This window comes from Bos javanicus, chromosome 29, assembly GCF_032452875.1.
Source record: "Bos javanicus breed banteng chromosome 29, ARS-OSU_banteng_1.0, whole genome shotgun sequence".
Lineage (NCBI taxonomy): Eukaryota > Metazoa > Chordata > Mammalia > Artiodactyla > Bovidae > Bos > Bos javanicus.
Window position 1 is genome coordinate 48,994,172 of NC_083896.1, and position 14,472 is coordinate 49,008,643.

The 14,472-nt window shown below is 47.8% G+C and overlaps 1 protein-coding gene across 3 annotated transcripts in view; it reads left to right on the plus strand.

Moving 5' to 3' along the window:
- The first annotated feature begins 5,725 nt into the window (after nt 1-5,725).
- NAP1L4 (nucleosome assembly protein 1 like 4) overlaps nt 5,726-14,472 on the plus strand; it is a 52,804-nt gene continuing 44,057 nt past the window's right edge. For 2 of the 3 annotated variants that reach the window (XM_061407349.1, XM_061407347.1), the window contains exon 1: nt 5,726-5,855. In XM_061407349.1, the coding sequence (XP_061263333.1) occupies nt 5,741-5,855 (115 nt within the window). In that variant the 5' untranslated portion in view covers nt 5,726-5,740. The remainder of the gene's footprint in view (nt 5,856-14,472) is intronic. The other variant, XM_061407348.1, reaches the window with a different exon arrangement.

Consider the following 14,472-nt stretch of genomic DNA (forward strand, 5'->3'; position numbering starts at 1 on the left):
TCCAGGCAAGAACACTGCAGTGGGTTGCCGTGCCCTGCTCCAGGGGATCTTCCCAACCCCGGGACTGAACCCACCTGTCTTACGTCTCTTGCATTGGCACCTGGGTTCTTGACCACTGGCACCACCCGGGGAACCCAAAGTCTTCCTGTTTCTCTCCAAAGAGAAATCTTCCAAGTTTTCATTATTAAAAAAAAATAATTACAGATTCACAATTTAAAAATCAAATCATGGGACTTCCCTGGGGTTCAGTGGTTAAGAATCTGCCTTAATGCCAGGGGATGTGGGTTCGATCCCTAGTCGGGGAACCAAGAGCCCACGTGCTGCAGGGCGGTTGAGACCAGGACAAAACTGAGGCTGCGCGCCACGACTGAGACCCGACACGGCCAGATATGTTTTTTTAAAAATCAAATCATGCAGCAAACTACCAGAATAAAATCGCAACTGTCTCCTTAAGGCCATCTCTGAGTGAGCCTGTAACACTTTGGGCACAAGCTCCCGGCTCCTTCCCTCTAAGGGTGTGCGTTTACAGACACAGCCCGCGTCAGGCGCCCCTCGCTCTGCACGGAATAGGCAGGACGTCTTCTGGTGTCAGTATACTGCGGTTTTCTACTTCCTCTGTGTGTCCACGTGTCTTGTGTCACGAGAGCATCGTGACCTGGGTGCCACCACCCTGGGGAGGCACATGGGTGCTTCTGGGGCCCAGGCTCCCCCTCTCCCCCTCTTCTACCAGCCCTGTGGGCTGTTCACTGAGCAGTGGTCCCCCCAGGCGGCGAGGACCAGGGTCCCCCCCAGGGCCAGGTTGCTTAATTTAAATCCATCTGTGGCTGTGATGTGAGGAGCGGGGCAGAAAATACAGTCAGAGTGCAGGCAGGTGAGGATGGCTGCCTGATCTCAAGAGAGACGTGGAGAGACTGGGTGCAGTTTCCAAAGAGCTGCTGCGACGAGGCCAGCTGCAGGGGGTTCTGGTTCCCGCTTCTGTTGGGGAGTCCAAGACCCAGTGCCTGAGATCTGAGATGTCAGACCCAGGCAGGGGGCTTGGGATGGCAAGGCTGGCATCACTCTGAGCCCGACACCTGCCCGTCACGCCCACGGGCAGGCGGGGACACGGCATGCCGCCTGGCCCAGCGAGTACCCCGGGGCACCGGCCCCAGCTCACCTCCCAGTGGGACTCCCAGGCACTATCTTTAGGGCCATGAGCCACCCTGAGCTATTTGCAGGTCCTGGAATGCGGCTGGGGTCATCAGAACAGACACTTGAGCAAAATGTTTTTATATGTTAATACATTGCCTGCATTGAACTGTATTCCCTAGCATCACACAGTGTTAGCACTAAAAGGTTATCTGAAAGATCACTCACCCCCTTTAGTAGATGAGGAAACTACTGTCCAAGACGGTGAAAGTCTTTCTCAAGATCATAAATCCAGGACAGGCTGACCCTCTGGATGCTTCATGATTTACAAGGAACAGTAGTCCAACATCAGCAGGTAGGACGAAAGTTTGGGGCCTCCCTGGTGGCTCAGAAGATAAAGAATCTGCCTACAATGCAGGAGACCTGGGTTTCATCCCTGGGTCGGGAAGATCCCCTGGAGAAGGGAATGGCTACCCACTCTAGTATTCATGCCTGGAGAAGTCTATGGACAGAGGAGCCTCGCCGGCTACAGTCCATAGGGTCGCACAGAGTCAGACAAAACTGAGCAACTTAATACTTTCAGGACAAAAGTTAACACTGGACAAGACTTTAAATCACTCCTAACGTGCAATATAGACACACAGCATCCCCACGTGAGTCCAGCAGAACATTTTCATCTAATAGGGAAACACTGCTTTTTCTTCCATCGAATCCCAGATAAAGCCGTTGGCTTGTTTTTAAGGGGCTAAGTTGCATGGGGGAATGGGGAGACAGAAAAAGAAGTACCTTTGACTGAAGGGACTTACACACACACACACACACCCCCCTGGGTTGTGGGGAAGTAGCACTGTTAAGATCTTTGGATGTAAAAAGTGGTTTGGATAGCCCACCTTTCTTTTATACTTCTACTTGTCTCCTAGTTGTGTGCTTTTTTTTTTTTAAGATTTTTTTTAATGTGGGCCATTTTTTAAAAATACTTAATTTTTATAATCCTGCTTCTGTTTTATGTTTTGGTTTTTTGGCTGTGAGGCAGCTGGGAGCTTAGCTCCCTGACCAGGGGTTGAACCTGCCCTCTCTGTGGTGGAAGACAAAGTTGTAACCACTGGGCCACTGGGGAGGTCTGTGATTTCCACTTTAATGTATTACTATCACATACAAGTTGCACAGTCCTTGTTGGGCTTGATGATTTCTCTTATTGTCCCTGCTGTAGTTGATTCTGCCGATCATGTTATCAGTAAGTCTTCACCTTAACTAAAAGCAGCCACAGCAAAACCAGGATCAACAGAAACGCCACACCCTAGGCTGTATGTCTCGGGACTGTGCAAGAGTAATGACAAGGAACTACTCATCAGACCTAAATTTGGATAGTCATTTACACTTAACTGGATTCTGAGAGTGTTGTATTTGTTCCAAGGTAGCTCAAAAACCTTTAAAAGTGCCCTTGAGGAAGTGGGAAAAACAACCTCATTGTAACAAGAATATACACAGGGACTTCTCTGGTGGTCAATGGATGAGCCTGCCGGCCAAGGCAGGGGACACAGTTCAAGCTATTGAGGGAGTGTGCCACAACTACTGAGCCGGAGCTCGAGGGCCCACGAGCTGCAGCCTGCCCTAGAGCCTGTGCTGCACGAGAGGAGCCGTCGCAATGAGAAACCCTCACCCTGCAATGAAGCGTAGCCGCTGCTCACTGCAGCTACAGCAAGCTCACACACAGCAGCAGAAACCCAGCCCTACCAAAAATAAGTAACATTTTAAAAATTACATTAAAACAAGAATATATATACAGATGTGAAACAGGGAGATAGGGGATCTGGAAAACTGTGATGGCCCTCGCCTCTGGTAGCTGAAAATACAGAAACTACCTGCAAGAATAGGGGCAAGAAAAGTCAGCACAGAGAACCCTTTAAATTCAGTCATGGTTTCCTTTCCAAAACGGAATAGACTCAACTCCTAGCAGTTTTGCTTCTTAAGTAAAGTGGCCTCGAGAAAGCCCCTTCACCTCCTTCTGTAGATTTATCTGTTACCAACTACAGACGCTATGCCATGTTAATACATCTCTTTATTTCATCAGTGACGACAGCAAAGTTAGGTGTCCATCCTAGCACCTAAAACTCTGGACTAAAGAGTCCTAATTAAAAACAGTCATTAAAAAAAAAAGTTTCATGTAAAGTTACGCAGGGACCCTAATGCAAAAGTAGTATTTGAATTCTTTAGAGACAAATGCAGCAAAATGTGTCAGTAACTAAGTTGCATCCTTTGTAATTCAATTTTTTTGTTTTTATATTTCAAAACAAAGTCCTTTGTTTAGCTTGTGGGCAGAGTAATTAGATAATGTTTCAGATATCATTTTTGGAGCACAGGACTAAATAACAACTAACTATTATATGGGACTTATATGAGGGTAATGTTTTCTTAATACATGGCTTCCCAGGTGGCTCAGTGGTAAAGAATCCACCTGTCAATGCAGGAGACACAAGAGACCGGGGTTCCATCCCTGGGTCGAGATGATCCTCTGGAGGAGGAAATGGCAACCTGCTCCAGTATTCTTGCCTGAGAAATTTCATGGACAGAGGAGCCTGGTGGGTTACAATCCACAGGGTCACAAAGAGTCAGAGGCGACTGAGTGCACACGCATGAATTGTATTTCTGAACTTGAGTAGGGATACTTTGAACTGTTTGGTCATATGTTAAATAAAATATTTTGTGTTTTTAAAAAGATTCCTGATATTACTCGATTCTTTCTCATGAGCCCTAAATATAATTCTGACTTTATTTCTCAGAACGATCTTCGTCTTTTAGTGGAAAATGTCACTTCATCAATCCGTTAGCAATTAAACTCCTGCTTTGGCTTGATTTTATTTTTTAAAGAGGATCTATGGAGACAGAGAAGGCCATGAGATGCCGCCACAGCCCAGAGCCCCCAGAAGCTGAAAGAGGCAGGAAGGATCCTCCCTGGGAGTCCCCTGGAGGTAACTGAGCCCTGTGATACCTTGATTTCTGCCTTCCAGCCTCCAGAACCGTGAGAGTACACAAGGCTGTTGTGTTTTCTAAGCCCCACAGTTTGCGTCCCTTTGTTGTGGCAGCCGGAGGAAGTTGGGACAGCATTCTCAGTCCTGACACCAACAGAAAGGCTTTGGACAAGGTCGTCCACCTTCCCACCAATTCACTAAAGCGACCCGGAGAAGGACAGGCTGCCTCACTGCAGCCAGTGGAGCGAGGACCAGGTCCAGTGGTCAGCCCACAGCCTGCCCAACCAACTAGTGCTGGTGTGGTGTGGTGGGTGGGGGGCTCCACCAGCTCCCTGCCACCTGCACTGACCCCCAAATATCTGGGCAGGGCCAGACCCGGTGGCCTCGTGAATATGAGTCTTTATTAAACAGGAGGAGGAAGACCCCCTCACCTGAAAATTCTGGGGTTCTTTTCTGTTGCCGTTTACGCCTCCTCCCCCAGCTCTGCCCCATCCTTACTGAAAGCAAAGCAAGGTCACTGCAGAAAAGTCAGAAAAGCCAAGTAAAGCTTGGGATCCCATACCTGCTCCCAATACAGATGCAGGTCCCCACGTTGGGGGTCACATTTGGGCACCCACTGGCCACCCCGTGGTTAGTGACCGTATGTCCTTAATAGTCCCTCCAACAGGAGCCTCTAGATGGTTTCCAACTTTCGCCCCATGAAACTTGCTCAAAGTTAGAACCTGTTTCAGGAGCAGGCTCATTCAAAGACAGGCAAGTTTCGGAAGAAAGGGACAAAAACGACCCCTCAACTGAAGAGAGCGCCCAGAAACACACTCTGAAGCCCGGGCCTGTGGCATGTGGGTTTCCACCGAACTGTCATCTCATCTCACTAAAGCGCTTTTTAAGTTTTCCAGGAACTGTGTTGTGGGGAGGCCGGGGTCGGTACCCCAACCCCAGCGGCCCAGCCCTTCCTCTGGTCGGGGAGGTCAGCCAGGCCAGAACCAGTCTGAGACACTGGGCACGCGGGCCTGGGCGCTGCCCTGGGAGAGCCCGTGAGTGTGCGGGGTAGGGTGGGGAAGGAAGAGGGGACCCACGAGCCAAGCCGTGCAGGCAGGACGAGCCTGGGGACCTGAGGGGGTAGATCTGGGCCAGGGGGTCGCGGAGGTCGGCGGGGTCAGCGCGCGTTCCTGGGAGTGGAGCTCAATCCGAGGTACCAGGGGGCGCGGGAGGAATCCGAGACATTGCCCAGGCCCCCGGGGGGCCGGGGAGGGGAAAGGGGTGCGCCCGAATCGGGGATAGGGGGCTGCACAGGCCAGGGGTTGGGCGATTGGGGTGGGGAATGGACTGCGCAGGCAGGGGTGGGTGGGTGAGGGGGCGAAAGGGGTGGCGCCCGGGTTGCATAGAGAGGTGCGCAGCGGCAAGCGTCCTCCACGTGGGCCCCGCGCGCCCCCGCCCCTTAAAGAGGCGGAAGGAGCGCGGCCGCGCTCCCTAGTGACGCCACACGCCCTTATTTGCATGAGCGCGCGGGTCTCGGCGCCGCGTCCCCGAGACGGCTTCCGATTGGCCGTCGCCGGCGGCGCCGAAGCGTAGCGGACTTGCGCCGCACTGGTCCAATAGCAGCCCGCTTTGCTCGAGGAGGGCGGTGACAGCGGACTCGGCCAATGGGCGGCGGCGTTGTTGGCGGCCACGGCGGCGCAGTCCCGGAGCGAGCGAAGCCCAGACGGCTGCCGCTACTGCCGCAGGAGGCGCGAGGTGCGGCGGCGAGGGCTCGGCCGGGTAACGCTTTTGTTGGGACCGGCGGGGCCGGGGCCGGGCTGGCGGGGGCCGCGCAGGAGGCCATCTCGGGGAGCCGCGGTGCCAGGGGCGGGGCCGGACCCGGAGTGGGGAGCGGGCGGGCGGGAGCGTAGCCCGCGGGGAGGCGGGCGGGGCCCGGCGGGCGGCCGGGAGGCGGCGGCAGGTGTCCGCGCGGCCCGAGGGTCAGGAGCGCTTTGTTCCCGCGCGGTCCCCGCCAGCCCGTCTGCCAGCCCTGCGATGTCCCGGGGGAGGTTGAGGCCGCGGGCCGGGCCGCGAGCGCCCGGGGGAGCGCGGAGCCTCCCGAGGCCTTTGTTTTCGGCCCCGGAGCCCTTCCCCGGGGCGGAGTGACCGCGATTCGCGGCCGCCGGGGGCTTCGGGCCCGGGTTTGCTGGCGCGGCGGCACTTTTAGCGGCCCTGGCCGTCGTCGGGGCCGGGCGGCCGCGTCATTCTGCAGGCGGGGAAGCGCGGCCGGCCGACGAACCCAGCGCGGCCGGAGACGGTGACGGCAGTCACAGCGGTGTGCCTGTTGGTACCTGACTGCCTACCCGCGTTCCCCTCCCTCCCCAGTCCTCTGTTTCCCGAATGCTTTCTGTGCGTCCCAGCAGAGGGCCGCCCGGTCGCAATCAGACTTCCTTTCCACCGTCCGCAGTGACTCCGGGTCTGGGTTCAGCATGAAGCCTTTTGAGCCCCGAGGAAGGCGGGGGTCGGGTTCCTGGCCAGGCGTGCCCATACCCTCCCTTGTTTGCGGGCCTGTGGTTCATATGCCGCACCCCCCCCCCCCCCCACCTTAACCTGTCCTGGTGGTTCAGTGGTGAAGAACCCATCTGTCCGTGCGGCAGGCCCCGATTCGATCCCTGGTCCGGAAGATCCCCTGGGGAAGGAAACGGAAACCTCCCTCCAATATTCTCATCTGGGAATTCCCACGGTCAGGGAGGCCTGGTGGGCCACAGTCCACGGGACCGCAAAGAGTCGGACACGACCGAGCCGCTGAACAACAGCAACGCTGTGAAGTATAATAGGCACCCGAAAGTTCTCGGAATGAGTCATTGAACTAAGTTGTCTTCTTTAAAATTACTCTTTTTTTTTAAGTAACTGTTCCTCTTAAGTGATTAATAGTTGTCCTACACACCAGGACCTCTGATAGTCTCTTGGCTTGCGTTGACTCATTTCAGAAGTCGAATGACTTTTGAGGTAAGCACTGTTGTTTTCCCCTTTAACCACTCAGGAAGCTTGAGGCCCTGAGAGGGTTAAGTAAAGTGGTGTTTGCAGGGTGACAGAACTTGGGTTAAAACGCAAGCAGTTAGGCCTAGGGGGTCTTCATTGCTGCACGAGGGCTTTCTCTAGTTTGTGGGGGAGGGTACTCTAGTGGTGTGCGGGCTTCTCACTGCAGTGGCTTCTTTTGCTGTGGAGTTGGGGCTCTAGGGCACACGGGCTTTGGTAGTTGCGCTTCCCAGGCTCTAGAGCACAGGCTCAATAGTTGTGGCACACGGGCTTAGTTGCTTCACGACATGTAGGATCTTTCCAGACCAGGGATTGAACCCGTGTCTCCTGCATTGGCAGGTGAATTCTTTACCAGTGAGCCACCTGAGAACTTTGCCTAACTTTCCAGCTTCTCTGTAGAGAGGATGAAAAGTTTTAATAAGCTGTTTTTATTATTGCAGTGAGCCTAACTGCGGAGAAGGCAATGGCAACCCACTCCAATACTCTTGCCTGGAAAATCCCGTGGACCGGGGAGCCTGGTGGGCTGCCGTCTATGGGGTCGCACAGAGTTGGACGTGACTGAAGTGACTTAGCAGCAGCAGAGCCTAACTGAAGTCTAGGTTTTGAGAATTTAAGCTGGTTGATTATTTCCAGCTCCACATTCTGTGATTCCACAGAATGCTAAGTGCTCTCCATAGTAGAATCTGGAAATGATTACAGACAGCGATTAATGATAGCTAGTGGGATTAATAATATGCTAACATAAAAAAGACTTTGCAAGAAAGAAAGATGGTGTTACGAGTAGGAATACATTTAAAAGATTGAGTGCTAAAGTGGAGGAAGGTGGCTTAAACATTAGCGTTATCTATTAGCGGTTAACTTGTTAAGATAGAGTTGACAGGAGAAGGAAATTGTAGAAAATGAATTTTCTCAATTTATTAGCTGCTTTTTTTTAAACTTGTTTTGTGACGGAAATTTTTTTCTTTCATCTTTCGAAGGTAAAGTATCCTATTTGTTCTGAGATTTGGGGATTGATTGAAGACTTGGTCAATAAAAATACCATTGCAAGACTTAATTTCCTATAGAATGAAGTGACAAAGGGAGATTGTTTTATAGATAAAATAAATCGTGACTATTTTAAGTTTATTTAGGAAAGCTTTCACTGGAACTTTGAGGTCTCTTCTCATGGAATGATGACAGTAATTATTCTCTAAATAGTTATTTATAATTATATAAAATAATTTGAACACTATAGTGCTGTCTTAAACAGCAGTTACTACTTTGTAGTCTTTTTTTTGACCCATGTTACTAATTTAGAATGTCCACTGTTATTTGTGCCTCTGTATTTCAAATCAACATCTAAATACTTTTGTGACTTTTGCATTATTTTTGAAAATACTGTATAGAATGGTGATTGGAGACATTGAATTCTTCCCAATAGTTGATTCTTACCACTTTCGGTTTGATAGCTTTAGTAAACCGAATTCTGGAAAGGATACTTAGGTTTGAGGACTGTTGCCCTCTATAAGTGTACAGATGCTGTACTGTGAATTGACCATTAAGATTATCAGACCTTTCTGTGATATTTTCTGTTGAGAGATTTTAATCTGAGATCATGAATTTGTAGAAATTGAGGGCTTAGAGTTGGTATGTGTTCGTCAGTGCATTACAGCCTGTGAATTCTTGCTTGAATCTTTAGTTAAACTATTTCCATTAATCTGTCAGGATTTTTGCCAGCTTCTTAATATTGAAAGCATTATTAATTCTGTGTCTGCAACTTGTGGCCAACTAGGGTTGAAATTGAAATCCTTCCTTTTTTTTTTTTTTTTTTTTTTTGAGCAAGTAGATAGTCTTCTAGCATCAGGAGGTGTGACCTGAAATGTAAATCCATACATGGACTGATAGAGTTCAAAATTACTTACATTCAGTTACTTTTCTTCCTTTTTGTTCATTGTCCACAGTTTTTAAATGGTTTAAGATTGTTTTGATTGTGTTGTACTTTTTAAAAGTTTTGCCAGAGAACCAAGGGTGGTTTTTTGTGTTTTTTTACATGGATAGTGTCTGTGACCAGTGGGTGGTTTAAATTCCCAAAGCCCTAAAGGGCCACCAGCTATATGAAACAGGGAAGAACTGGTGCTCTGAGTGATGGCGTGTTTGAATAATAAGGCGGTGTTGAGGAGCTTGTTGGGAGATTGGTCTGGGACTGCTGTTTGGGGAGTGCTTACTTTTTTGTTTTTTTAAAGGAAGAGGTGTTTAGGCAGACAGTATTAGGTGGGTGCAAAAGTGATTACGGTTTAATATTAGTTTGGTGCGAAAGTAATTATGCTCTTCATTGTTAACTTTGCCGTCTGACACTGGTATACGTCCTAAGCTAAATGTGGTAATGTTATACATGATTTTAATGTGCATTTCTTGCTTTATGTTTTTTGCTAATGACTTATTACTTGTGGTTTATTTTATATTTAGACTGTAGAAATACTAGATAAAAAGCAAATTTGAGAGTTTTTTTTTTTTAATTTGACTTCAAATGGGCTGTAAAGCAGCAGAGACAACTTGCAACATCACCAACACATCAACAACTAGGAAGTGCTTCCGAGCACAGCGCTATGCTGGTTCAAGTTTTGCAAAGGACACCAGAGCCTTGAGGACGAGGAGCGTGGTGGCCGGCCATTGAAAGTTGACGACTAGAGTTAAGAGCATCATCGAAGCTGTTCCTCTTGCAACTACATGGGAAGTCGCTGAAGAACCCAGTGTCAAGCATACTGTAGTCATTCGGCATTTGCAGCAAACTGGGAAGGTGAAAGAGCTCGTTAAGTGGGTGCCTCATGAGCTGATTGCAAATCAGAAGAAACACAATTTTGATGTGTTGTCTTAGAATGTAACAGCAACAAACATTTTTTGATCAGGTGAAAAGTGGATTTTATACAACAACTGGCTATGACCAGCTCAGTTGGTGAGCCGAGAGGAAGCTCCAAAGCACTTCCCAAAGCCAAACTTGTACCAAAAAAAGGTCATGGTCACTGGTAGTCTGCTAATCCACTACAGCTTTCTGAATCCGGACGAAACCATTACATCTGAGAAGTACGCTCAGCAAAACTGCAGTGCCTACAGACGGCATTGGTCAGGAGAATGAGCCCAGTTCTTTTCCACAACAGCTTCTGACTTCACGTTAACACAGCCAACACATCAGAAGTTGAGTGAACTGGGCTACAAAGTTTTGCCTCATCTGCCATATTCACCTGATCCCTCGCCGACTGACTACCACTTCTTCAAACATCTGGACAACTTTGCAGGGAAAGCGCTTCCACAACCAGCATTAGGCAGAAAATGCTTTCCAAGTGTTGATTAGGTCCTGAACACAGATTTTTTTACTCTGGAGAAATAAACCAACTTATTTCTCGTTGGCAAAAATGAGTTGGTTGTAATAGTTCCTGTTTTGATTAATAAAGATGTGTTTGAGCTTAATTATAATGATTTAAAATTCAGGATCCAAGACATCAATTACTTTTCTATCAACCTAATAAAAGGCCGATATTACTTAGACTGCTCTACCACTGGGGTGATTCCAGAAGCAGAAAGGAGCTGGTGCAGGGTCACTGCAGGAAACTGCTCTCCTCCAGCCGTGCTTAATCTGCACACTGCCTCCTGGTCCAGTGAGCATGGCTTCCTAGACTGCACTTGTGAGGTTTTCTTCTTGAGCGCTGCGCTTACTAACGGGCAGCAAAGAGTTTTGTGTTGGACTGTTAGTGGGATTTTCAGGAGGTAGTTTATGATGCCGTGTATTTGTTTTTGTTTGACAGCTTTTGGTTTTCTTCCCCGTCCTCTTCAGAGAAAGCAGGACTGCTTTACATTGTTTGCCATTGAATTTTAAATTTCATGAGTATTTAGTAATCGGAGAGGTGGTGTATTTCTATAGGGACAAAACTACAAAAGATCACTTCGTGAACTCTACCTTTTCATCTTGGCAATTCACTGTGTAGCCTTAATTTTCCTCTTAAAAATATACTTTGTAAGCTGTTACGAAAGGTGCTTCCGTTCTGGATCTGTGGGACTTTTTTTTTTTTTTTTTAATGAACGGTGCAGAATCTGCCTGCGATGCAGGGGACCAGGGTTTGATCCCTGGATTGGGAAGTTCCTCTGGAGAAGGGAATGGCAATCCACTCCAGTATTCTTGCCTGGAGAGTTCCATGGGCAGAGAAGTCTGGTGGGCTACAGTCCGTGGGGTCACAAAGAGTCAGACAACGACTGTGCGACTAAGAGACACACACACACACACACACACACACACACACACACATACACACTGTGCATTTTATTCTTATCCCCAAAAGCCTGTTCGAAAACAAGCTAAAATGATTTCTGTGTAATAGTTGTGTGGAGTGTTGGAAAGAGCAAGTGTACAATTTAAATATGTGCACAGGTTTTAAGAATGAAGTTGGGGATGTTCTAATTTAAAACATTAGTACTTGTTTATCCAGCTTCACAGACACACACACACACACACACACACACACACAGTGCATTTTATTCACAGGTTTTAAGAATGAAGTTGGGGGTGTTCTAATTTAAGACATTAGTACTTGTTTGTCCAGCTTCCCAGGTGCTCAGTGGTAAAGAATCTGCCTGCCAGTGCAAGAGATGCAGGTTTGATCCGTGGGTCAGGAACATGCCCTGGAGAAGGAAATGGCAACACAACCCACTCCAGTACTCTGGAAATCTCATGGACAGAGGAGCCTGGCAGCCACAGTCCATGGCGTCGCGGGAGAGTTGGAGCCCAACTTAGGCAGCAAACAGCAACGACAGCAAGCGCTACTCCCCAGTTACCGTGAAGTAGCTTTCCCTGATTTTCATCTGTCTGTTCGTCCGTGAATGCCATCTCTGCTAGGTAGTTCTAGGGTTCTGGATCCTGGGGTGTTTTATTGCACTGAATAAAACAGATGAAAGACCTTGCCCTCACCTGTTTCCACAGTGGGAGACAGTTACGTTATATAGGGGTCGGTGCGTTTGAAAACAGGAGTAGAAAGAAGGAATAGGGACTTGGGTGTTTGCAGTTTGAAATAAAGGAGACAGTGTTACTGACAAGGTGACAAGACCTTGGATTAAGAAGACTTGGAAATGTTTGACTCATTCATTCATATACAAAGAATTGCAGAGAAGAGAGTGTGGAGGAGGAAATTGGAGCTATAGCAATGAAGAACCACTGTGCCTCCAGTAAAAATAGGCTGTTTTGGTTAAGGAAAGGAAACTTTTTTACTTTCTTTGTGAAAACTGAGGGCTTGGTCTGGAGCAAGCTTCTAAAGAGACGGTCTGCCCTTGTCTCATGGACAGAGGCAACTTCCTGTGTCTTGAGAACCTGCCCAGGAGAGGCTTCGAGTGTGCAGGGTCCCTGCTGTTGTGCTGTACTCGGGCAGCTCGTGGCGGACCGTCCCTCAGCATCGGGGAGTGGTTGAGTGCAGTGGGTTGCCTGGTCCTTGTCTTCTGCCTAGTCCTGTGCTGGACCCAGGGATGGCTGCGTTGAGCAGGTAGATAAACCTCGGCCTTCGTGGAACGTAGTCTTCAGTGGGAAGGCAGACATGGGTCATCTGTCAGTCGCCGAGTCGTGTCTGGCTCTTTGCAACCCCATAGGCTGCAGCTCGCCAGGCCCCCCTGTCCTTCACTGTCTCCAGGAGCTTGCTCAAGTTCTTGTTCTTTGAGTCAGCGATGCTGTCCAGCCATCTCATCCTCTGTCATCCTCTCCTGCCCTCAAGCTTTCCCAGCATCAGGGTCTTTTCCAGTGAGTTGGCTCTTTGCATCAGGTGACCAGAGTATTGGGGCTTCAGCTACATTGAATCATTTATCTGTTCTTTTTCTAAAAAACATGCAAGTAAAAAGCTTCAGACATTTACAGAAGTTGTGGTTCCCGCATACACCACTGACACTTGGTGACAGAAATTAGAAATTAACTACTTGCCAGTTTTAGTTCATCTGTAAACATGTAATACATACGGTTTTTTAAATAATTTTTTGATCATGACAAAAGAAAAAGTGCATGTAAGATAGTTGTTACACATGTTTGAAATCAGTTTGAACATAATTTTAAGACTACTTGTATGAGTGTAGGACATGGACAGTTTTTTTTTAACTGCTAAGAGACTACAAGTATACTGAAGAGTATGTTGATTTACAAAGACGTTTTCTATTGTTCCAGCTATTTACATTAGTGATCTGATTGTTAGCTCTAGATGTGTTTTCACTTAGCGGCTGGCACAGTGAATCCAACACAGTTAACTCCCCTGAACTAAGGCGTGCAGTGAGAGACTCTCCTGGTCCGGCTCTGTACAGGGGCCAGGGTTTGTGGGTGGAGGCGTTAGGATGTCCTGGGGGTAGCGTCCTGATTCCTTCTTGGAACAGAGTGGCTTCTCTGCCCTGGGCCAGAACGTGGCCTGGTAACCCTGGAGACTGATCGGGCTCCCCCTCGGGTGGGTAGAGTGGGGTCAGCAGCCCTCAGGCTTTTATGTGAACCAAGTGCTTGTGCTGTGGGGTTCATTTGACGGCCACGCTAATTTAATAAGAATTGTGGACTCTGGTGATATTCCGAAGTCTTACAGAAATACATTGATCACATTTAAGTTCATTTTAATCATTCAGTTATGGGGAGATACTGAAGACCTTTGAGTTAAGATAGGTAATACATGTGTAAACAGGTTTGGTTATGTGAGGGCTGACCACATTCCCCAGTTCACACCTTGTCTCTTGAGAGTGGCCCAGTTTGAAATTACGAAATTACTCTCTAACTATGGGCTAAATGTTGTCAGTTAAAAATTAAGAATTTAAAGTTACATTGGATAATTTACAACCAAAATATTTTCCCCTATGAAAAGTTTGGGGTAAAAAAATAAGTTTAATCCATAAATAGAATTGTGAGGTGTCTTATATAAATAGCAAAACATTCATTTGTGTAATCATGGAAATTTGCATGCCAGTCCAGATTTAGAGTTAGAGGCTCAAGGTTTTTGTTTGACCCTGAAAGGGAACCTGAACTGCTATGTTCTTTTGAAATTTTAGAATATTCTATTGCCTGGTATTCCTTTCATATTTCAACTTAGTTGCCTTTTAAAAGTAAGAGATCCTTTTGATGAGGTTTGGAGCTGAGTTTTCATGAAATTAATATTAAACTCAGTATGCTAACATTTGAAACAAATGGATGGTTATATTTCTTAAACCTGCAAATTTGGTAATTCCTTATAACTTTCTTTTTTAAGAAAGTTTTGTTAAAATAGTGGTGATGAAGGTTGACTAACTGAACTCCCGCTTGTTTGTAACATGTCACCACACTAGGTGACTGTTTCTTAGATAAGGGTAGTCGTGTTTACAGTAACCTGGTTTGTATGTTTTATGGCAAGCGATAAGTAGGATCTAA